The 21,392-nt window shown below is 53.2% G+C and overlaps 8 protein-coding genes across 8 annotated transcripts; 5 read left to right on the top strand and 3 right to left on the bottom strand.

Annotated features, from left to right (window-relative positions):
* Nucleotides 1-3,010: 3,010 nt before the first annotated feature.
* On the top strand, nucleotides 3,011-5,168 carry CLUP02_08128 (uncharacterized protein; the record flags this gene model as incomplete). The annotated part of the gene is made up of 11 exons (XM_049287118.1): nucleotides 3,011-3,183; nucleotides 3,505-3,571; nucleotides 3,758-3,792; nucleotides 3,858-3,959; nucleotides 4,052-4,151; nucleotides 4,213-4,394; nucleotides 4,466-4,573; nucleotides 4,647-4,684; nucleotides 4,742-4,973; nucleotides 5,040-5,048; nucleotides 5,123-5,168. The coding sequence occupies 11 exons, from the start codon at nucleotides 3,011-3,013 to the stop codon at nucleotides 5,166-5,168; spliced, it is 1,092 nt and encodes a 363-aa protein (XP_049144261.1).
* A 469-nt stretch (nucleotides 5,169-5,637) lies between these two features.
* On the bottom strand, nucleotides 5,638-6,231 carry CLUP02_08127 (glutathione peroxidase; the record flags this gene model as incomplete). The annotated part of the gene is made up of 2 exons (XM_049287117.1): nucleotides 5,638-6,101; nucleotides 6,189-6,231. The coding sequence occupies 2 exons, from the start codon at nucleotides 6,229-6,231 to the stop codon at nucleotides 5,638-5,640; spliced, it is 507 nt and encodes a 168-aa protein (XP_049144260.1).
* A 147-nt stretch (nucleotides 6,232-6,378) lies between these two features.
* CLUP02_08126 (FAD dependent oxidoreductase) lies at nucleotides 6,379-9,416 on the top strand (the record flags this gene model as incomplete). Its single annotated transcript, XM_049287116.1, has 11 exons — nucleotides 6,379-6,430; nucleotides 6,491-6,640; nucleotides 6,735-6,867; nucleotides 6,913-6,993; nucleotides 7,061-7,121; nucleotides 7,181-7,299; nucleotides 7,445-7,457; nucleotides 7,543-7,686; nucleotides 7,742-7,940; nucleotides 8,006-8,957; nucleotides 9,035-9,416. 11 exons carry the CDS (start codon nucleotides 6,379-6,381, stop codon nucleotides 9,414-9,416), a joined length of 2,286 nt encoding a protein of 761 aa, XP_049144259.1.
* A 599-nt stretch (nucleotides 9,417-10,015) lies between these two features.
* CLUP02_08125 (dihydrodipicolinate synthetase) lies at nucleotides 10,016-11,741 on the bottom strand (the record flags this gene model as incomplete). The annotated part of the gene is made up of 3 exons (XM_049287115.1): nucleotides 10,016-11,027; nucleotides 11,127-11,260; nucleotides 11,604-11,741. 3 exons carry the CDS (start codon nucleotides 11,739-11,741, stop codon nucleotides 10,016-10,018), a joined length of 1,284 nt encoding a protein of 427 aa, XP_049144258.1.
* A 3,348-nt stretch (nucleotides 11,742-15,089) lies between these two features.
* CLUP02_08124 (oxidoreductase family protein) lies at nucleotides 15,090-16,459 on the top strand (the record flags this gene model as incomplete). Its single annotated transcript, XM_049287114.1, has 3 exons — nucleotides 15,090-15,113; nucleotides 15,168-15,330; nucleotides 15,396-16,459. The coding sequence occupies 3 exons, from the start codon at nucleotides 15,090-15,092 to the stop codon at nucleotides 16,457-16,459; spliced, it is 1,251 nt and encodes a 416-aa protein (XP_049144257.1).
* Nucleotides 16,460-18,052: 1,593 nt separating this feature from the next.
* On the top strand, nucleotides 18,053-18,852 carry CLUP02_08123 (ribosome biogenesis protein Nop16; the record flags this gene model as incomplete). The annotated part of the gene is made up of 2 exons (XM_049287113.1): nucleotides 18,053-18,165; nucleotides 18,282-18,852. 2 exons carry the CDS (start codon nucleotides 18,053-18,055, stop codon nucleotides 18,850-18,852), a joined length of 684 nt encoding a protein of 227 aa, XP_049144256.1.
* A 568-nt stretch (nucleotides 18,853-19,420) lies between these two features.
* On the bottom strand, nucleotides 19,421-20,465 carry CLUP02_08122 (uncharacterized protein; the record flags this gene model as incomplete). The annotated part of the gene is made up of 3 exons (XM_049287112.1): nucleotides 19,421-19,943; nucleotides 20,007-20,227; nucleotides 20,301-20,465. The coding sequence occupies 3 exons, from the start codon at nucleotides 20,463-20,465 to the stop codon at nucleotides 19,421-19,423; spliced, it is 909 nt and encodes a 302-aa protein (XP_049144255.1).
* Nucleotides 20,466-20,885: 420 nt separating this feature from the next.
* CLUP02_08121 (uncharacterized protein) lies at nucleotides 20,886-21,185 on the top strand (the record flags this gene model as incomplete). Its single annotated transcript, XM_049287111.1, has 1 exon — nucleotides 20,886-21,185. The coding sequence occupies one exon, from the start codon at nucleotides 20,886-20,888 to the stop codon at nucleotides 21,183-21,185; it is 300 nt and encodes a 99-aa protein (XP_049144254.1).
* Nucleotides 21,186-21,392: the final 207 nt, after the last annotated feature.

Raw genomic sequence — 21,392 nt, 5'->3', positions numbered from 1 at the left:
GAGAGGTCGACTGCGGCAGTATCCCCGAGGTAGGTGTGTTGTACGTGTGAACAAAAGTGTGTGCCTTGCGTTCCCTCTTTTCCAGGAATCGTATGCGAGGAATTCAAGCGCCTCTCTGCCGGCGGCCGTACCCTGCCTACCTAATCACCTCTCATCCCACTTCGATGTGCCTTCTTTACCTTGGGCAACAGCTTGTGTCAATGAGAGAGAGAGATACGTCAGTCGCAGGAAACCTGAAGTGTGAAGTTGCTACGCAGTACACTAGACTGGCCAGCCTTTTCCCTAATTACGCAGTAGACCTCTCTGCCCCCACACACCCCAAGTCCTCGAGCTATTTGCCTGATTTGGATCCGATGGAGAAGTAGGAACCAGGACCATGCGGGGGTGGTTCTTCTTGCTACGACTGCGAGGAGTGTGTGTGTGGTGGTGCGGCCACGACCCCCCGCTTGGCTTCCACAAAAGTTCCCAGCCCGGCTGCCGCAGGCCCGCATCGGCACAGGGGTGCGGCGCGCGAGGGGGAATGGGACGCACATCATGTACGCTCGGGTGTAGTGGGCATTTGTTGTGCTTGTTCTTGCAAGCTATGGCTCTCCGCAGACGTCTACCCGTACTTGTGATACGCAGTAAAGAAAGGTACCTACCATGAGCAAGCATCCCACAGGACCCTTTTTCCGGGTCTTCCTGTCAGGTTACCTGTCAGGAGGCTGTTTTTACGAAATTCGGACGGCGTCAACTTGTCACGCGGGCTAAAGGTGATGAGGTTCTTTTGTTTACCCCTCGGACGTTTCTCGCTTGGGTAGACTTTCCCAGTCTCGTCTCTTCTTCTCCGACTTTGCTGCGAAAAAGAGCTGGGTCATGTCTCGATGCTTGTCATAGAGAAGTAGAGACAGAGAATGAACTCCATGTATGCAACCCTACCCGGCGATGCTCTACTTGCTTCGACCCAATGAGATGAAGTTGGGAAAGAAGGGGTGGTGGTGGTCTAGCCTTCTGAACCCTTTTTCCCTTTCCCACCACTGGGCTCTGGGCGGCGACTACAGCAAAGCGTGACCTTTCTCGAGATATACCTAAGCTTCGCTGAAGATGGTGAGAGATTCTCGGTCTCTGACGCGGACGATTCTTGCTTGCGCATCTGTGGGCATCCCATTCATATCAGAAGTCACACCTCTCCCCTCCCTCCACCACCTCGAGATGTGCGTCCTCCCCAGGAGGAAAATCGATTCGCTGATCCGCGACATCGGACGACGTTTCTTGCCATCTGTGGGTAGTGGTAGTGCTCCATCGCCACACCTTCTTTCGAGGTCCAAATTGTAATTAGAAATTCTGGACCTTTCTCTCTCTGTGTGTGTTGCGTCCATCAGATATCGATGTCTAGACCTCGAGACCGGCCCCAGGATCTTTTTGTCGCCCCTCCTCTCTCCATAGCCGTTGCCGGCCCGCAAACGGGGCTCGGGTGCTTCACAATGGCACGCAAGATCGCCGCCCCCCTAATAACAATAATGGCTTCACTGTTGTTGTGGTTTTGGGGTTCATGACCCGATCTTGGATGGATCCAGATAGACCTCAAAGTGAAGCGGCAATTGCATGTTACTGGTACTACTGTACCTCTGTAGGTTCCATGTCTTGGCTGCAACTGTCAACTTTCACAAGCATGAAGAATTACAAAAAAACAAGCAGTGGCAGTACCGGCCGGAGTGGACCAAGCTCCTGGTGAAAGTCCCGCCTGGTGTTACCGCACATGTCGAGAAGGAATGAGGATATCCAATAATACGGGTATGCATGGGAAAGCCAAGTCGGCGGCTCTGGAATTAGTGTTCTCGTGTTGCTCTTGGTCATTGTTGATAGAATTACGAGTGAAGAGAAAATTCTGTAACTTCCGCAATTCTCTCTTTGAATGGCGTTATACAGCACTAACCAAAATACCCTCTTCCTTCTTATTTTACTTTGTTTCCTTTCTCATTACATCTTTCCCCTTCCCCTGCTCGTCAAAAGTTCGTTCGTCCCGCTTCGCGCCATTGCCTGGGCATTTTTCACGTTTGTTGCCTCCCACCGTCTCCCGAGCCTTGCCTTTGCATCTGTAGGTCCGAGGCGAATCTGGCGTTGCAGTGACACGGCAGGCAAGATGAAGCAAAAGAAGAAGTAGGAAAAGAAAGGACGACATGGCCAACCTAGTTTCTATTACTTGATCGTCTCCGGCACTTGGGGGCGTGTGCTCTTCAAGCGAGAAGCATTGGGCACCTGGGCACGCGATGAAGTCCCATAACTTCACCGGTACTATGGAGTCGAGGATGGGGGTCTTTCTTGACAGGCGCATTGTGCATTTGTGCAATGCCGCAAAAAAAAAAAAAGAGCGCACGACCCAGGGGGGCGTGAGCCAGATTTCACGATTCTGTGTCTCTCTATGTCTCTGCACGCCCACGAGGGGGCAAATCTTGGCTTTCCCACTGTTTGGTTTGCAGTGGGACGGAGATGAGGCAGTGGTGATGGAGCCTTGTGTGACGGTGAGTCGCGTGCCGTGGGGGGTTTCTGGTTTCATTTGCGTGGCGGCATATGGCAAAATATCTGTTTCTGTCTTCTGGGTTTTGAGAAAGGAGAGATAGTGAGATGAATTGGAAGGTTGAAGCTGTGTTTCGTCGTGGCGGTCTCGCGTACCAACGAGTGTTGTCTTGGGCTTAGTAGGCATCTGTAGCAAATTAAATGCCATGCATTGGAGATCCCGTTTGCACATGATTACTGATAGTCGTATACGCTTTGTGATCATCTTTAGGCCTTAACTTGATATCTGTACGATATTCGCCCTGGCCATGGCTTATGGTATAGTCCCGATGTTTCCGTGGCTTGATGTATAACGCTTTCTCTGATTCCGATAAAAACTTGAGGCCCCGGATCGCTCATATTGGTTGGGACTATCCTAGTTTGCAAGTACGAAGACAGACGTGTTCCTTATGATCTACTCTGTCTCGGGTCGTCATCCCGTCTCTAATGTAAAGGCCATGATTCATAACTCAGGATGCGGATTAGTTGGAGCTCAGCTCAACCTCTGAAGCTTGATCGTGACTTACTTCTAAGACTAAATTTCCGTATCGAAGTAGATTCTCGATCATTCCCTACACTGCTATTCGAATACCGAGTTCGCCTCTCTCTAGTCAACATGGGCTTCCAAGTGTTAAAGAAGGTTTACGAGTGACTTCGCGTCGACATATAGCTCGAGCCTCCACGCTCGTTGTGACCTTGATTTATGAAGTATCTAACGTTCGGAGTCCTGACCATGGTTCCAATATCGGAGGGACATTTCTCTAGATCAAGCCTAGACATATAGTTTTAAACGACTTCCGTGAACATGTTAAGGAGCTACGTATCTCAGTAGAGTCTAGTGAAAGTTGTTGCTTCTTGACTTGTAACACTAGGTATAAACAGTCATACGGCTATCCGACTACTTGTAGGGGATGAGCCTGGCTTTATACAGCCCTAGAGGCAGACCCATTCTGATACATGTGAGCATAGCCCATCTGCATCCATGCACGGGTTTCAGGTCGCGCCAAAGTCTGGTATATTCCGCCTGCAGAATAACGTCTAGAATGTCGCCCGTAGCTGATAGTTTGGAACTAGGAGACGTTGATTGAAACAATGCGATACAAGACAAGAAACCACTTGTAAGGAATAGTAGGAGATAGTATGCTCTTAAGTGACAACAATGTACGGTAATAGAGCCTTATACTTGATGGATCATGGGTTCAGGGCTTGACTGGCTGCTTAGATCGATCCTAATTGGATCCAGACTTCAAGGGAACTGTCACAGAATAATGGCCCCTTAGAAGCAATTTGGTCTAACTCTGTACCAGCGGACTATTATTTAGTCACTTCAACATATGTGTGCTTTACAAAGAAACATGGGTTGCGAGACGCAAATATCAGGTTGGACTTTCGTATGGTATCTCTGTCAATGTCCTGGGTCACAAGTGTTGGAGTCTACTTACGCGACGGCTTCTAATTCCCATCTTCCAATCCAACCCTGATCGTTCCGTCTTCTTAAGGACGACGGTTACTCAAGAGAGACGGCATACAATTTTACGCCGACTAGTGGCTCACTGTTGTACCAGAAGAAGCGCGTTACTTTTACGTGTACTCACCCGTCTAAGACGGCAGTCAAGGTCCCTGAGGACCTTGAGGGTCAACAGAGCTTCCCGTATACCAGCTGTCTCACAAACACAGATTGAGATTGCCGTGATTCACTTGCCATTTTACTCTTTCCATACAACAGCGAAAAATCCATTGGAAGAACCAATAACAGAAACGAAGCCCCTCGTGCAAGGCGGCAAAGAATCAGTCACCGAATCCCTTGAGGCTGGAAAATATACCACGAATTGCTATTACTCTGAAAACGACTCCACGAAGTGAAGCGGCAAGAATACCTTTTATTGTCTCCATCGGGTAGGCAACAAATGGCATAGATCTTCCTCGAAAGCGATTCGACGACGGCACCTGGGCAGGAGCTACGCGCGAGTCGTCCATCTTGTAGTGACGTAGTTTCCCTCATGTCGTTTGCATACAACGGAGACTCACTTAGATTGAAGTAGACAGTGTTAAACTGAACATTGCATGCGCCATGATCGTTCGGCCCGGTATTCAGTAGTGTCACATCTCAGCATTGTTGATGTCTACGATGGAGACATTCAGCGACTAGGTAATCGACAAATCTATCCATTCTTTCGCTTTCTACCGCAATGAGGAGATCAGTGAGATACATATCCCGTCAAGTATGACAGAGACTGTCTTTCTCAAGCCTCGTATAATGGCCAAGAGAAGTTCTGCTTTCTCTCCCTCATCAAGTCTGCAGCAGCCAACGCCAACAAGCCATTCAAAGAAGCAGCCATGCAACGCTGGAGAGTCTTTCAACCGGCCTCGAAACCCTGTCTTCTATCAAACTATCACAAAAGTTTGATTCACCCTAAAGATGGTTATGATCACTTGGGGTTTTCATCTCGAATAAGTTTGCGTTGACTATAGCAACTTTCATGGCTGATGTTGACCGGAATCAGTTTCACAAAGTGACGAGGATAGATTTCAAAGAACAGCAAGTATTGGGTGGATTTCAGTCATTCCTAGAATGAGATGAAGAAAGACCCGATGGCTCGACTATTTGGGAATGCGAGGAATCACCTCAGTAATGGTCTTAGGAAAGGCGTGTGTATTTCATCGTACGCAAATCCACCATCATATTGCCTATCATAACTCCTAGCCTAAATTTTAAAGGTACAAGACAAAATCCATGGGTCTCGAAGGAATTAGAAGTAATCTTCAGTCAAAAAGCATCATTTAGCCTGTGCATGTCATACTGAAAACATGAGGTGAAGCTATCCAAGCCTACGAATGTCACGTTTTGAGGCCATCCTATGATTGCCACCTCGTCTTCAAACACTGCGAATGCTTCAGACAGACGTGTAACAAAACAAATCACTACAGTGGTTCATATTGTTGATTATCCTCCGTACTATACTAAACCGAAGGGAGTAGGGCGCTTGTCAACTATACTACAAGACCTGTGCGTATGGCTCGGATGTCCCAGACAAAGCACAACATAGCCCTCATAGGTCCGTAGCTAAACGCGCCCTGGGTATCATTCTCTCCTTTTCGCGTTTATTTCTTCTCCAGCTCGTCAAGGATGGGCTTCTCCAAGCTCTCGGGCTTGGTGGTGCTGGCCCAGCGGCCCTTGACCTGGCCGTCGCGGCCGACGAGGAACTTTTCAAAGTTCCACTTGATGCGCTTGAGGCCCATGATGCCGGGCTTCTCCTCCTTGAGCCACTGGAAGAGGGGGTTGGCGGCATCACCGTTGACGTCAATCTTTTGCATGATGGGGAAGGAGACGCCGTAGTTGACCTGGCAGAAATTCTGGATCTCGTCGTCGGAGCCGGGTTCCTGTCCGCCAAACTGGTTGCAGGGGAAGCCGAGGACGATGAAGTCGTCGCCGTGCTTCTCCTTGATGTCCTTGTAGAGCTTCTCGAGGCCGGCGTACTGCGGGGTGAAGCCGCACTTGGAGGCGGTGTTGACGACGAGGACGACCTTGCCCTTGTAGTCGGCGAGGGGTACCTCTTGGCCGCGCTCTGTTTTGGAGGGGAAGAATGCATGTCAGCCAAACCGTTTTCAAGGTGATTGGTTAGTTATCACGCAACAATGGGAATCGCACGTACTGTCCAAGGGCTTGAAGTCGTAGAAGCCTGTTGCGGAAGCCATTACTGCGGTTGTGTGAATTTGGCGTTGCTGTTCTGCGATAGCTCTAAAATTACCCCGCAATTGGATCTTGTTGATTAGTTGCGGTCGGTCCGGCGATGATGCACAAGTTTTGAGCGAGTAGATGTAAGGAAGAAAAAGTCTTGGATGATGCACAGCTACGGAAGCAGCAGTGGAAGTTGTTTTGAGAGAGAAGGCTCTGGTATGTAGTTGACGAAACATGCCATGCGTGACGCCACGAGGGAGGGATTGGGTGATGCAGGGACGGACGGGAAGGGAAGTGCGTCGTCCTTTCCTGTCACGCCTGTTCCCTTCGCCAGTGGTGCTGCCGGGACAAAGTTTCAATCCGGTTTCCAATGGGGTCCCCGGGCACGGGCGTGCACTCGCATCGAAGCCACACCAACAGGCCAAGGTACCACGTATGCGTGCACAGGATTCCGTAATTGCCTACGGATACCTTCCATTACCGTTAGTGTTGCACCATCACACTTCCAATGCCTCCACAGAGCTGCACTTTGACACCTCGAATGGGCCAGAACAAGAGGGGCACGACGGGGTCTTCGGTCGAAAGTGGGGCTCCGTCACGATGGATGCGGGAGGGTCGACAAGCTCTGCATCGGCCGAGGTACGGGACGGCATGTCCTGGTTCCGTTTTGTTTCGATCTAGACATGCCAATGTAACAGCTTGTCTTTGGTCGCTGGTGACACTGGTAGGTGGATAGATGTGTATCAACAGTGCATTGCCTACAAAGCGCAACTCATACAGTAAGCTCTGTTCCCAAGATCCTCGCTTGAAGTCAACCAAAAGACATCATCTCTGGCAACTCATCAGCTGGTCAATACTGAATCACTACTTCGGATTGATGAAGCGAACGCGAGACCCGGCTCTTCATGTGAGAGTGGAGCCAGTCGGCTGAATTTGTTGTTCCGGTGCCCGAGTCGGCCAGTCCAGATGGGTGTTGAAGCATCGACTTTTGCGAGTTTGTTCAGCACCAACTTTGAAGTCCGGGTCTTCCGTGGCGGCAGACTGCCCGAGTCGAGGCAAGAGCACCGAAGAGCCGGGGAGGCTAGGTAGGTATCTCAAATCCAATGGAGGGGCTCACGCAGCCACGCCAGACCGGCTCATAACGTTATCGGTATTTGGCCACCCATCGATTGTCAATTACTAAGCAGGACGCAGCCGAGCCGAGGCGGATCAATGCTTGTTCCGTCATAGCTCCCTCGCCGAGGTGATTTCCGTATTTGGAATGCAAGGTCGACCCTGAGCCAATTGCCGCCCCGGTCTCTCTCAGCGCAATCTTTCCCAATCACCAGTACGCGAATCACCCGAATCACGCCAGGCTGCTCGAGACTTTACTGCAACCCGCTACCAACAGATACGGATACCTGCTCCAAAGTACCTTGAAGAGGGGGGGCCGCAGCCCGGCCGCGGTCTCGTTCTATCAACGTTCCGCCGCCGTCACCACGCGCTATCGATAAGGAACTTACCCCGCCACGGACCGTGCCCCTCAAGGAGCTCAGGGTCAAGCAGGACACGGCCGCCCCACGGGGTGACGAAATGCCCGCCGTCAGGAAGAAGACGAAGAAGCAGCGGCGCGAGAAACGACAACTCGACATTGCAAGACGGATACTCGAGGAAGAGGCCCTGTCGACACTAACACCGCCCTTGCCAGCCATGGATCCCCAAGCAAAGCGCAACATTGTCATCGTCGGTACGTCTACCACACAACAGGGTCGTCTTCGTCGTCGTCGCCACTTTAAGTAGACTGACATCAAGGGCATGGCCACTTTGCAGGTGGCGGCATCATCGGTTCCACAACGGCCTACTTCCTCACAAGACACCCGAAATACAACCCTGCCCTCCATCGCATCACAATACTCGAGGCCACTGCCATCGCCTCAGGCGCCTCTGGCAAAGCGGGCGGCCTACTCGCCCTCTGGGCCTACCCGTCTTGCCTCGTTCCACTCTCCTACCGCCTGCACAAGGAGCTCGCCGCAGAGCACGGCGGCGAGAAGAGATGGGGCTACCGGCGCGTCAATTGCGGCAGCTTCGAGGCCCGCGTCACGAAGCAGACGCTCGAGAACATTAAACAAGCTGCCGTGAAACCTGAGGCTGTCGTGCCTGGCGCCAACGAAGGCGAGCAGGAAAAGGGGTGGGAAAGGCTGCCGAAGCAGGACGAGGCCGCCGAGGCCATGTTGCGAGATTCGGGCGGCGTCGTGCCGGGGGACCTCGACTGGATCGATCGGGCCGCCGTCGAGACGTACGCCGAGATGGGCAGGCCCGGAGCGACGGAGACGGCGCAGGTGCATCCCTACGACTTCACCACGTCCGTGGCGGCGCTGGCGCAGGAAAAGGGCGTCGAGGTGCGGACCAACGCGCAGCTGAAGAGGATTATCTCCGGTGAGAGCGTAGGCGGCGGCGGCGGCGGCGGCGTCAAGAGCGTCGAGTACCTTGATCGCGAGTCCAACGAGACCCGGACGATCGACGACGTGACGGACGTTCTAGTGTCCGCGGGGCCGTGGACCGGTCGCCTGCTGCCGCGGTCCAAAGTCACGGGCCTGCGGGCCCACAGTGTCGTCTACAACGCCGACGTGAGCCCCTACGCCGTCTTCACCAGCATCAGGCTCCCGGCCGACTTTGTGCCGGAGCACCGGGTCAGCAAAGGACAAAAAAGAAAACACAAGCGCGTCGTCGACCCGGAGATTTATGCGCGGCCGTATGGCGAGGTGTATGCATGTGGTTCGTTGCCCCCTTTCCCCCTTCCCGTCCCTTCCCCTTGGACATATGCATCAACCAAACCCCAAGTCATCAAAGACACAAAGCTCACGGCAATACTCCCCACACTCTAGGCGAACCAGATGAAGACGCACCCCTCCCAGACACAGCAGACAAGGTCCAAGTAGACGAAGCCAACTGCGACGACATCATCTCGTACATCGCCACCGTCAGCCCCGCCCTGGCAGCCGCCTCCGTCAAGGCGAAGCAGGCGTGCTACCTGTCCCAACACGAGTCTGGCCCCCTCATCGGCGCGACATCGGTCCCGGGCCTATGGCTCGCGGCCGGCCACACGTGCTGGGGCATCCAGAACGGTCCCGCGACGGGAAAACTCATGTCCGAGTATATACTCGACGGCAAGACGGCCAGCGCCGATATCTCGGAGCTGGATCCGAGGCGGTATAGAGTCTAGGTGGTCTGTGATATTTAACGCAGACGTGCAGTGGAAGCGCAATTTGGTACTGGAACCGTTGCTGCATGGTATAGAAAACATGGTAGAGACGGATGATTAATGAAACATGAATAGTCATTTGAAAAAAATCATAAAATCTATTATGAGGCTCCCCTAGGATACTCGGTCCCGAGGACGATATCTCTGACTATGCGCATCTCTTAGTGCAAGAGTACCAAGTTGGCTATGGCACCAACAAATGCAACCTCTCATCCCAAATCGTTATTTCCGCGCCCAAAAACTCCCTATAAAACTATCGATAGATGCCAACCCACTTTGTGTCTTTTTGGAGGGATGAGGACAAAAAAGTTCGAGCTATGTCAGGCTAGGTACCTTGGTGAGAGTGAGGTGGGGGGTACGCCAACGAGCTCGGCACATCATCACCCCGGACATTCTTCCGAGACCTAGCCCGGGGAAACTACCCCCACGGCCGTGATCGGTGGGAAGGGGGACGTTTACCCCACCATCTGTCACGCCGGGCACAAAAAAAGTTGCCCGCACGCTGAAATCATTTCTCATGAGTGCATGAAATCATGAGAACGAGGAAGATTGCCTTCCAATTAGAGGGAGTTCTCAATGTCCATGACCTCCTTGATGCCCTCCTCAATAGAAAGGGTACGGGCCTTCTCCAGACGTCTCAGAGGCCGTCTTGGGAAGCCTCCGTAGCCGTAGTAGCTCTGGATGGCGCCCTTGGTGCCCGCGATGGCAGCCTTTGTCAGGAACCAGTCGCCGCGGCTGAGCTTCTTCTGGAGCTCAATGGCCTCGTCCCTCTTGCCCTCCGAGTAGAGGTTCCACACCTTGACGCAGACCTTGGGCATGACATTGGCACCGCCGGCGATGATGCCGCTGCCGCCGCTGGCGAGGGTCTGGGCCGTGAAGTCGCATATGCCGCCAAACGCCATGTAGCCGGAGCCTTCTGACCAAGGGGTCTTTGCGTTGGTGGCGAGGGCTACGCGGGTGAGCTTGCCCGTGTTGCCGCAGGTGAACTTTGTGCCGACGATGTTGGGGTGCTCCGCCAGCTTGATGAGCAGGTCGCTGTCCATGTCGATGCCGGAGACGGCGCCGGGGTAGTTGTAGAGGACAAGAGGGATGGGGCTCTGGTCGGCGACGGCGATGAAGTAGTCGTAGATGGCCTGCTCGTCCATTTGGGCGCGGAAATAGGAGGGGGGAAGGATGAGGGAGTAGTCGGCGCCGACCTCGAGGGCGGCCTTGGAGAGCTCAATGGTGCCGCGGACACTGCCCTCGGTGGCACCGAGAATGATGGGGGTGCTCTGGAAGCCGGCAGCGTCAAGAGCCTCACGGGTGGCCTTGGTCACGGCCAGCTTCTCCTCGCGTGTGCAGTGGGCAGCCTCTCCGTTGGAACCCATGACGACCAGACCGGCAAGACCAGCCTTGGCCAGGCGCTCGGCGTGCTTCTTGATGGTAGGGATGTCGAGATCTTCCGTCTCGGGGTCGAAGAAGGTCATGGTGGGGGCGTAGATGCCGACGGGGAGGGGGCGGCGAGCGCCACTGCTTCCGTTGGAGACGGTCATGATGGGCTGGTTTGGTGGGTGAGCTGGATGAATGAGAGAGCTGTGAGCAAAGTGTGAGTGAGAGGGGTAGGTTGTAGAGGTGAAGAGCACAAGAGAAGAGTGGTGTGGTTGGTGAGTAGAGGTGAGAGGTAATACTTACCAGAGAGACGAGTAGAGGCCGGTGTTGTATTTATAGGAGGGAGAAAGAAGAGAGACGACGAGGAGGACGGGATGATTTCCGTGAGCTAATGGGCTTGTTCCAGTATCAGCAAGCCCGCGTGGGGTGGGATGAGTCTAGAAATAAATATTTGACATGTCGCGAGGGCCTTGCTCGTGTGGACATTGGCCCGAACTATCGAGCATCGTGTAGACTCAAAGCCAAGACCGGAGAAGCTAACAACTGCACAACGGGGCCACCTTGGGACGCTCCCTTGCACCCCCAGTTGGGGGAGGGAGGGGGAGGGGCAATCGGAAACTAGACGAGAAGAACGCTAAGAGAAATGGAGAAGGGGGTGGAGTGTGCAGAGAAACGAGGTGCATCGCCGGTACTGCGGCAAGCGGTTCCTGTTTCCAGGTAGCTCAACAATGAGGCTTTTGGTGTCCAATTCCTGCTCTTTGATGGCCCGCGTTAGCCTACTAGGATAATGATGGTCAAGCTCACATATTTGCAGATATCTTGAGTGAAGATATGGACAGCATTGGTGAGGATGAAGTCGGCTCGCTGCGTTTCAGTCCCACTTTGAGGAGGAATCCTCTGGGCAGGGCTCTCAGTCATGGCGGGGTATTTGCAGACTTCGAGAAAAGACAGTCGTCACACGTCACAAGACGAAGGAAATCCGAGACAAGCAAGGGACTTCCCTTGAAGCTCCGATCCATCCAACATCGCCCACCCACGTCTGTGGTCCGTGGGCTCCGGCAATAGACGGTAGGGAAGATGCATCTGCTGTAAGCTGTAGCCCTGTGTCGTGGGCAGGATCTGCTGGGAAGATGGATTGCGCCAATGCCACGAGATCTGCACGAAGGCAACCAGCACAGGGCTGGGTGGTGTCCGAAATCTGAAATCGCGCGTGGAGGGCAATACCAGACGGTGATGAGAAAGATGGCATTATTGGGAGAGCTGTCGTCTGGTCATGCAGCACAAGGCCAGTCAAGCCCGTCTTGAGCATTAGCGCTGAACTGGGACATGCACAGCTGCAGGCCGGAGGGTGCCTGGCAAATCATCCGGCGATTGGTACCTAGCCCAGTCTCGGGTTTGCTCGCCCGTCGTGCATGAGTTGAACTTTTTTCCGTTGTCATCTCTCTTTTGACCTATCGACACCGCCAGAAGTGTAGACGCACCAAGCGGCATATTGGAGACGAGGAAAGTGACGAGAGCCACGGCGGCAGTGGTGTTCAGCTCAGAAGATACTGAAACCCTACGGTCAGCATCAAGAAGTGAATTCGGTAAGTTGTCTTGCTGTGTATCTGGAGACGAGCCAAGTAAGCTATGCTCTGTGCCAGCGATGGCTTTTCTCTAAGCAAGTCCGGATCGCTACCGGTCAGCTCCGATGACCGCAGCCTGTGGCCGGCGGGAGAGAACCGGTATGGCCACTGAAACAGTAGAGCATCTAGCAGATGGCGCAGTGCATCGCTGTAACCTCTTTGCAACGATATGTGAGAGGCTGGCCGGCGATACGAAGCGTATGGAGTGGCATGGATTTGTGCGTCGTTGAAGTGTTGGAGAAGGTTGGGAGTGATGGAGATGGAAGTCAAATGAGTGGACGGAGAAATTACGTCTAAGATGTTCCTCCAATAGGAAGCAGAGAACTATGCCTGGCAGGGTAAGTGGGGTGTCTTTGAATGAGTGGAGGTACCACGGTACCTTAGCTTCAGAGTTGGAGCAGGCACGGAGGGGCACGAGGGGTCTAGCCATCGGCGCTGGAACGGAATGGACGAGCGAAAGGACATAATGTAGGTAACAAGACTCGCGATCAATGTGAGATGCATGTAAAAAGGCGTTAGGTAGTCTAATATTCTGAAGAACCTCTCAAGGTTGGTGTGGCCTAGAGTCTGCGCTACGTTCTGGTGCAGATAGCATCATGAAAGGCTTCATGTTGTAAGTATTGAGTTACATAAGCTACTAGGTATCTACTTCTTAGACTCCAATTCTCGGGTAAAGTCGTTCAAAATATTGCATATTGCTAATGTCGCGGGCAATGAAACTCAAGTTGGTAGACTGCTGGCCAATACAACCACAGTCTTTAGCCGGTTGAAGAGGGATTAAATATCGAATTCTGCAGGCGATGTATCGTGTGCAGCAGGTAAAGGATCCCATCGCCTAATTTTCTTCGGAGCAGGATGCCCTAGTGCGCGTTTCGGAATGAATATCACTGCATCAGCCGTAACTGCCTGCGTACCGTCTGTCAGACGGGTTTTACAATCGAGAAATTTCCTAAACGCATTCTGTCCAGCGAAATACGCAGTAGCAGAATAGTCTTATGGCCTACGGATACCTTGGTGGTTTATTGAGATATCAACTCACTCAAGGTACCTTGTCTCATGTATTTCATACCAGCGGTCATCCATGTCACGAGTTGTCGCGGGGCAGATGGGGCGTGGGGGCGGGGAATGGGGCCAGGAAAAAGATACTCATACCAGCACTGAGGTTGTGTCTCCCCGGGCGGGCGAAGGCTATCCAGGTAAACTTCGTCAAGTCCAAAATCAAAGACTGAGAATATTGGCTCCTTGAATCATTTAGCTTCCGTTTAGACAGACGATTGTCCAACATCATTCTTGCCCGCTCTCGGCTCTCAAAAGTTATGGGATTGAGTTGTGGTACGAATACTCTAAACAGGGTTGATTCTTCTATGAAATGGTCTTCCCAGCCAATGGGTAATAACCGGCGTTAATTGCTCTAACCAGCCAGCAATTGATCACCCCGTTTAAACAAATTGGCATTATTCTCCTTGGCCCAGTCCACACGTTACTAGGCCGACTACTAGCACAAAGTGAGGTACCCAAGCACACCCGTTGAACCCCAATGGAAGAACGGCACGACGCTGCCCCACACTTGCGATTCCCACGGCCCCTCCCCCTCCCCCTCATTCCACTTTTTTTGCTGCCCCTCCATGTTTCTCTTACTCTTCAGTCGCGAAACTGCAACTCCCAGATGTCTTCACTCTGGTTATTTCTCTGAAATGAGAAGGCAGTGCACAGAAAAAACTTCAAAGAAAAATTGGCTACGGAGTTGCCCTTGTATCATTGGAGGCCCATGCTAAATCATGAAAATCCGGCAAGATGGCGTGGCGGCGCAGCCTCCGTCTTGGGCTTGAATCGGCCGGTGCGACCCTCCGAACACCGGCGTCGACGGCACCGTGGCTTCGGTCATGCTCGGGATGTGTTTCCAGAAGCGGCAGCATGTTTTTTTCTTCTCCTGCATTTTTTCCCCTCTAGGGACAAATTTCCATTACTATAGTCAGAAGTTCTTTGCAAAATCTCTCATGATTCCGCAATATGCTCCCGATCCAAGTTCATGCTGGATGAACGCTGAAGAACCAACCATGCATGCGCCATGCAACCCGTTCGCTCTTCCAAAAGTCTCGCCTTTTTCTAACAAAACAAGCCAAGAGCAGCCATCATAGCACATCATACCAGAGACTCCCTATAATTGTCTCCATCAGACTATCTGAGCGGATAAGTCGAGCGTCTGGGCTGGGGGAGCTGACGCACGGCGGAGTGCGGGGCTGATAAATCCCTCCAATTGTCTTCCCCCCTCCTCTGCCCCTCAATTTTTCCGGGCCCAGCTTTGTCGTGGAGTAGCTACGAGACGTGACGGAGACGAGACGGGAGCTTCTCCTTGGTCGCCATGCCACGGCGAGCTTCATCCTTAGAGAGAGAAAAATATTCTTGGCCTGCCCATTATTATCCGTTGCCGCTCTTGTTCCGTGCTGTCTCTCGCTGCGTCTCGCCCGAGCTACTTGTGCTACTTTGCCCATTGACACGTTCCCACCCCTCTCTTATATAGACCGTAACTTTCGCCGTCTGTCCTAGCTCGTGAAGTTCCTCTTCTCCATTCCCTCCCAAACTCTCCTCTCCCCTCACCTGTATCATTTTCTAAACCATTGAAAGAAAAGACGCGACCAAAATGGAGCCTCTCAACGTCTTGATGGTAAGCCAATTCAGAATCATCCGGCTCAGTTTCACGTGCTAATTTCATCACCAGGTTGGTACCGGAGAGTACACCACCGGCTTCGTCGGTGGCGGTGCCTCTGGTTCGGACAAGAAGGTGGGCGTCGTCGGCCTGACTCTCTTCGACCTGAGGAGAAGAGGCAAGGTCAACCAGCTGGGCATGGTTGGCGTCAACGGCACAAAGTTCCCCGCCATTAGTACGAAAAACACCGCTGTCCCGAGCCAATACAGTCAAAGTGACAATGCTGACCTGTGCGTGAAGGGGAGCATCTCCACAAGAACATCACCCAGGCTTACAACGGCCTGGACACCTCCTTCGACTCATACCCCGCCAACGACAAGAAGGACCCCGACTCCTACAAGACGGCCATCGACGCCCTCAAGGCCGGCGACGCCATCACCATCTTCACCCCCGACACCACCCACTACCCCATCGCCCTCTACGCCATCGAGCGCGGCATCCACGTGCTCCTGACCAAGCCCGCCGTCAAGGACCTGGAGCACCACCAGGCCCTCATCGAGGCCGCCGACAAGAAGGGCGTCTACGTCTTCATCGAGCACCACAAGCGCTTCGACCCGGCCTACTCAGACGCCCGCTTCAAGGCCCAGAAGCTCGGCGACTTCAACTACTTTTACAGCTACATGTCCCAGCCCAAGTCCCAGCTCGAGACCTTCAAGGCCTGGGCCGGCGTCGACTCGGACATCTCTTACTACCTTAACAGCCACCACGTCGACATTTGCGACTCCATGGTCACCCAGCAAGGCTTCGTCCCCGTCAAGGTCTCCGCCTCGGCGTCAAAGGGCATCGCCACCGACCTCGGCTGCGACCCGGCCACCGAGGACACAATCTCCGTCCTCGTCCACTGGGAGAAGAAGGGCGACCCGTCCAAAAAGGCCACGGGCGTCTACACCGCCAGCTGGACCGCGCCCCAGCGCGCGGGCGTCCACTCGAACCAGTACTTCCACTACCTCGCCGCCAACGGCGAGATCCGCGTCGACCAGGCCAAGCGCGGCTACGACGTCGCCGACGACTCGGCGGGCCAGCTCATGTGGTACAACCCCTTTTACATGCGCTACGCGCCCGACGAGGACGGAAACTTCAACGGCCAGACGGGCTACGGCTACATCTCGCTCGAGAAGTTCGTCGACGGCTGCCGGCAGGTCAACTCTGGCCAGCTCAAGCCCAAGGATCTCGATGCCAAGGGTCTGCCTACCCTCAAGAACACCATCGCCACCACGGCTATCCTCCACGCTGGCAGGAAAAGTATCGACGAGAACCGTGAGATCAAGATTGAGGTCAACGACGGTGTCTGGAAGCTGGTGTAAGGGGTTTTGTGTGTTGAAGGGATGACGACCTTGTGTGGATGACCTGTGGATATGTAAAGGGATTATATACCATCTGCTATTTTACGCTGAATGAAATCAAATCATGACATGAATGAGATTACGCTTTGATTGCGATGAGATTTTAAGCCAGAGTTTTATCGATCGTGAAAATGGGATGTCCAGAGATTCGAACCTCAGTGTAAGTTCACACATGAAAGTGTGCGATCCATCATCACAGGAAGTTCTCATCCGCCCATAAGAGCTTGACCTATCAGTTGGACAACAGCCAATGAAAAGCGCCAAGTGACCATCTCAAATAGTCAATCGCTTCTGAGAAAACATTCTCCAGCTTCAAGAGCCAGAACTAATAATGAATAACAACATCACAAATCTGAGTCGATTCCTCCATGGGTGGCGTGGGATGAATCATCACAGCTTGCCGCGCACGTCTATCTATCTAGCCGAAGGGCTAATCACTCTTTCGCAACCGCGATCTTCATCCTCCAACCCTGTGCTGGGCCGTAGTCCCCACGATATAGGTCGAACCGATACAAGAGAAGCCAAAAAAGAGTTCACCCCCCCGGTGCTGAGCTGGGGGCTACATCTCTTGGTGCTCATGCTGGGAACTCGGGATATCTAGTGCTTATTCTGGAATTCGAACTCGTGAACTCTCGTATGCGCTTAGCCTGTTGTCGAGTAGGCTGGTTGGCGTAGATGTTAATTGTTGACAACGAACCACTCCACCACCCAGTCCAGTTTGACCTGACCCCCCGGCCTAGAGGAGCGCCTGCTGTTGCTGGTGACGAGAATGGTATTGAGGGGGCCTATATGGGCTTCATCTGTGGTGTATTGTGGTGTTCAGGACGAATATACATGAAGGCGCAGGTGGGATGTGCCACGCGCAAGGCACCTACCTGCCTACTTTAAGGTATCGACAGCTGCGTGAGAGGCAAGAACGCTGGAACACAGATTGTAAAGATATCGGCGTTTCTTTTACTACTTGTAAACAGTGTGTCCCAACGAATGCCTATGGTTTGAAAGAAATTGACACTCAAAAAATGTTGATACGATGATAGAGAAGGTTTCAGCATGGAGAGAGTCCTGAAGCTTCTCAGGCGATATCCGCGAGAAGATTCGATTAAAACCATCCACAAGGAGGACTCGACCTCATACTCCTCTCAAAAAAACCTTTCCAGAACGCCTTGAATCTGTCGTAATTTATGATAAAGATGATTTCTACGAAAAGAAAAAAGAGACTCCAAGGAACTTGAATACCTCAAGTACGGCACGGAACTAAAGGTATCACATTTAGGTGTGAAAGACGAATCTCGGTCAGATTTCGGTGAATCTCGGTGTAGATTCCAGCACCCACTCGTCGAACCACGCTAAGCCCGATATGAGCCAAGCGGCCCCTCCTCCGATAAGATAAGATTAACAAAAAATTCGAGAAGCGGCAACTTGAGCAACCTCTAGCCAAACTGCTTTGCGCCCGGCCACCTCGTACCTCGTTAATTCTACCTTACCCAAGGCACTCGTGATCCCACATCCCACCACCTCCTTCACCTTCTCCGAAAAAAATACAATCGCCTCACAATGGGCTCCGTCCTCCAAAAGAAGAAGCGCCGCTCCGGCCGCGCCAAAGTCAAGACAAACAGGCCCAAGAAGCTCCTCAACCCTCTCGGCAACGACATCATCGCAAAGAACTGGTACGCAGACACACACACACACACTCGTCGCCCCTTTGAACTGCCCGCACCTCTACGTCCAGATCCCACCACCGAGAGAGAAACACAATTTGTGCTGACCACCCATTGTCGTCCAGGAACAAGAAGGAAACCCTCACCCAAAACTACCGCCGCCTAGGCCTCACAGCCCGCCTCAAATCAGCAACAGGCGGCACAGAAAAGCCGCTCGCCCAACTCGAGCAAGCAAAGACCGCCTCCTCCTCCACCGCCGCCGCCAAGCGCGACCCCTTCGCCATCTCCACAACCGAAGAAGCCGTCTTCGAAGAAGCCCGCGTCGAGCGCGACGCCGACGGCAAAATCATCAAGATCCACTACGCCAGCGCCAATAAGCGTCCCAACCCCCTCAACGACCCCCTGAACGCCCTCGAAGAAGGATCCGACGACGAAGAGGAGAACGAAGAGGAATGGGGTGGCATCGACGACGAGAGCAGACCCGAAGTCATCCGCCTCCTCGAGAAGGAAGCCGCCCTCCCCGAGATCAAGAAGCCGCGACACATTAGCCAGCAGGAGAAAGAATGGCTCGAGAGGTTGATTGCCAAGCACGGCGACGACTACGATGCCATGGTGCGGGATCGCAAGTTGAACCCCATGCAGCAGACGAAGGGCGATATCGCGCGCCGGGTGAAGAGGTTTACTGGCAAGGCGTAAATCTTTTCGGGAGAGGAGACGCAGTGTAGATGAGAAGGGGTGAAAATGGAAGGAAGGAAGTAGAGGAGAGGGGAAGAAAGCATTTACAGAGAGGGAGGGCATGGAAGGAAAGAAAAAGTTCCAAAAGGAGTCGTTCATATTACATGTTGGTCGGTGGTAAGAGCCTGGCCATAGAGGAAATACTGTCGTGTTCCCCCTTTGCGGAGTTATGGCGTTTTCAGATCAAATCTTTTGGCATAAAACACAATATTCCACATGTTCACTACGAAAGCAAGCTGATCATTTTTCATCATTGACTTTTAATCGTCATGTCATCAAATTTGATGTCTACCTAGAGAGAGCTTCATGCCTGGTATCTTTGCGATTACCTTTGTTACAAATGGGACGCCAACAACACCCCGTAATCCGGAAAATAAAAATCCAAGCCCATCTATGTGAACACTGGACAGCACAGTCCGTCCGCCTTCGTCAACCCAAAACCGGCCTAGGTTTTGCTCGGGCTGTGGCCCTGCCATCACAAATCCTTCACACCGGAATACTATCCCATTGAAAGAACAGGATATTCATCTTAATGCATCGTGCGATCGTAGGGCGCAGAAGGGAACTGCGCCGGCCGGTCGTCGTCGTAAGCAGGCGCTGCGCCATACGGCTCAGGGGCGGAGTACGGTTGTACCGCCGCCGCGGGGCTGGTGGAGGTGGGCCTCTGGGGATGAGTTTGAGAGTGGTACTCGGTCTCGCTGTCGAACATGGCACCGTTCTGGCGCGAGGGGAGGGATCCGTAGCGGTTCGGGTCGTCATCCTCGCCGTAGGCCGAGCTGCCGGCGCCGTAGCGACTGTTGTAGCTGTTGTTGGCGTATCCGTGGTTGCCGGTGGCGTTGCCGCCGTAGAGCGTTGTGTTGTCGTCGTTGTGGTCATCCATCTGGACGGGGGCGTATGCCTCCTCGTCGTGGGGTGCCATGGAGAAGGCGGCCTTGTCGGGGTCGATGTTGTCTCCGCCGAGCTTCTCCTTGTCGTAGCCGGGGAGCTTGCCGTGGAACTGGTAGTACTTCAGAGTGTACAGACTGACAAAGGTGCTGCCTCCGAAGAGAAGGCTGTCAAAGTGCTGTTAGCATCATTGCCTGAATAGCTGCGATCCACATTCTCTGATGACTTACCACACGAAAACACCCAAGCCGACAATGGCCTTGCTGAGCTTGCAGCCGTCACCGCACTGGTTGGCTGTGTTGTAGGCGGCCTGACTTGCGAAGGCAGAGAGCCAGATGATGCAGAAGCACGCATCTACGATGGCCATGGCGTAGGGGTTGGCCAGTTTTCTCGTTCTCGGCCACCGCGGCGCCATAATCAGGTAGATCCACGCTGGTAGCGAAAGGAAGCACTGCGATGCGACTGTCAGCGATTTGCATACCTTGCCAAAATACAGGACTCATTTTCCTGTCAGGTTGCTTTACCACTCCAAAAGTCCAGCCATTGTTGCCGACGATCTTTGCGTTATCGGCTCTAAACACTGCAATTTCCAATGCCCAAATGGCGAAGGACAGAATGAACTGGAAGATGTGCAGACCGAGCTTGACGCCGGGGACGTATTCCGGGTCAAAGTCGAGGTTTCCGAGCATGTTTGTCGTCGAGTCGTCGAATATGTCGGGTTTGTTGGTGATCTAGTAGGGTTTCCCTACGTTTGTGATCGAAAGGGGGATGTTGGATGAGAGGAGGTTGTCAGCTATGCGACTGTTGCTCCCCTGGCCTTTTTTCCCCTTCTAAATAAAGATCAAACTCAATCCGGCTCGGCAACGGGGTTTGGCGAGACAACCCAGGGATCGGAACCAGTGGACGGGGGGGTTCTGGGGGGCCAATCGATAAGGGAACCCGCTGTAATGATGTAAGATAGGTAGCTCGCTGGCTTGGGTTGTTCGGGTTGTGGGAACGAGTGTCGAGGGCGAGGTGAGATGCTGTTCGCTGATTGTCAAAAACACTGGAAACTATCCGTGAGAGAAAGCTTGGAGGTATATGAGTGAGGTGAGGTGAGTGTGAGGAAGATGGGAGGTAATAGACGGGAAATCAGAAACAGAAGGAGCAAAGTGGCTTTTGGGGGACGCGTCTGCCTTTTCTTGTCTTTAAAACGAAACAGCCCCAGCTGGCCTCGAATTGCGGCAGTGACGAGACGTGGATTCAGTGGGCAACGACTCGTTCCCTCTTACCTTACTGTAGCAGTGGGCGGTGGAGTGGACGCCTGGCAGAGGGGTGGGTCCAAGCCGCGCCTGAAGCTCCCGTCATCTTTGGTCTTTGCCTTCCCTGCCTTGCCTTACCTGAGCAATTCGAAGTTTGCTGTGAGTTAAGGCAAGGTACCTTGAGGTATGTAATCATTCCACATTGCACTGCAGTGTACTCCGTAATCATCTTCTCGTCTTGATACCAACCTTGAGGCTTCAACCAGGATCCCTCCTACGGTCATTTTGCAGCCCCGATGCTGCGGAACCTCTACGCGCAATGGGACGGACACCAATGCGAACTCACGGCCCATGATCCAAGGACACTCCATGAAC

Source organism: Colletotrichum lupini, chromosome 4 (genome assembly GCF_023278565.1).
Source record: "Colletotrichum lupini chromosome 4, complete sequence".
NCBI lineage: Eukaryota > Fungi > Ascomycota > Sordariomycetes > Glomerellales > Glomerellaceae > Colletotrichum > Colletotrichum lupini.
Note: the sequence above shows the minus strand (reverse complement) of the source record. Positions and strands in the feature narration are given on the sequence as shown.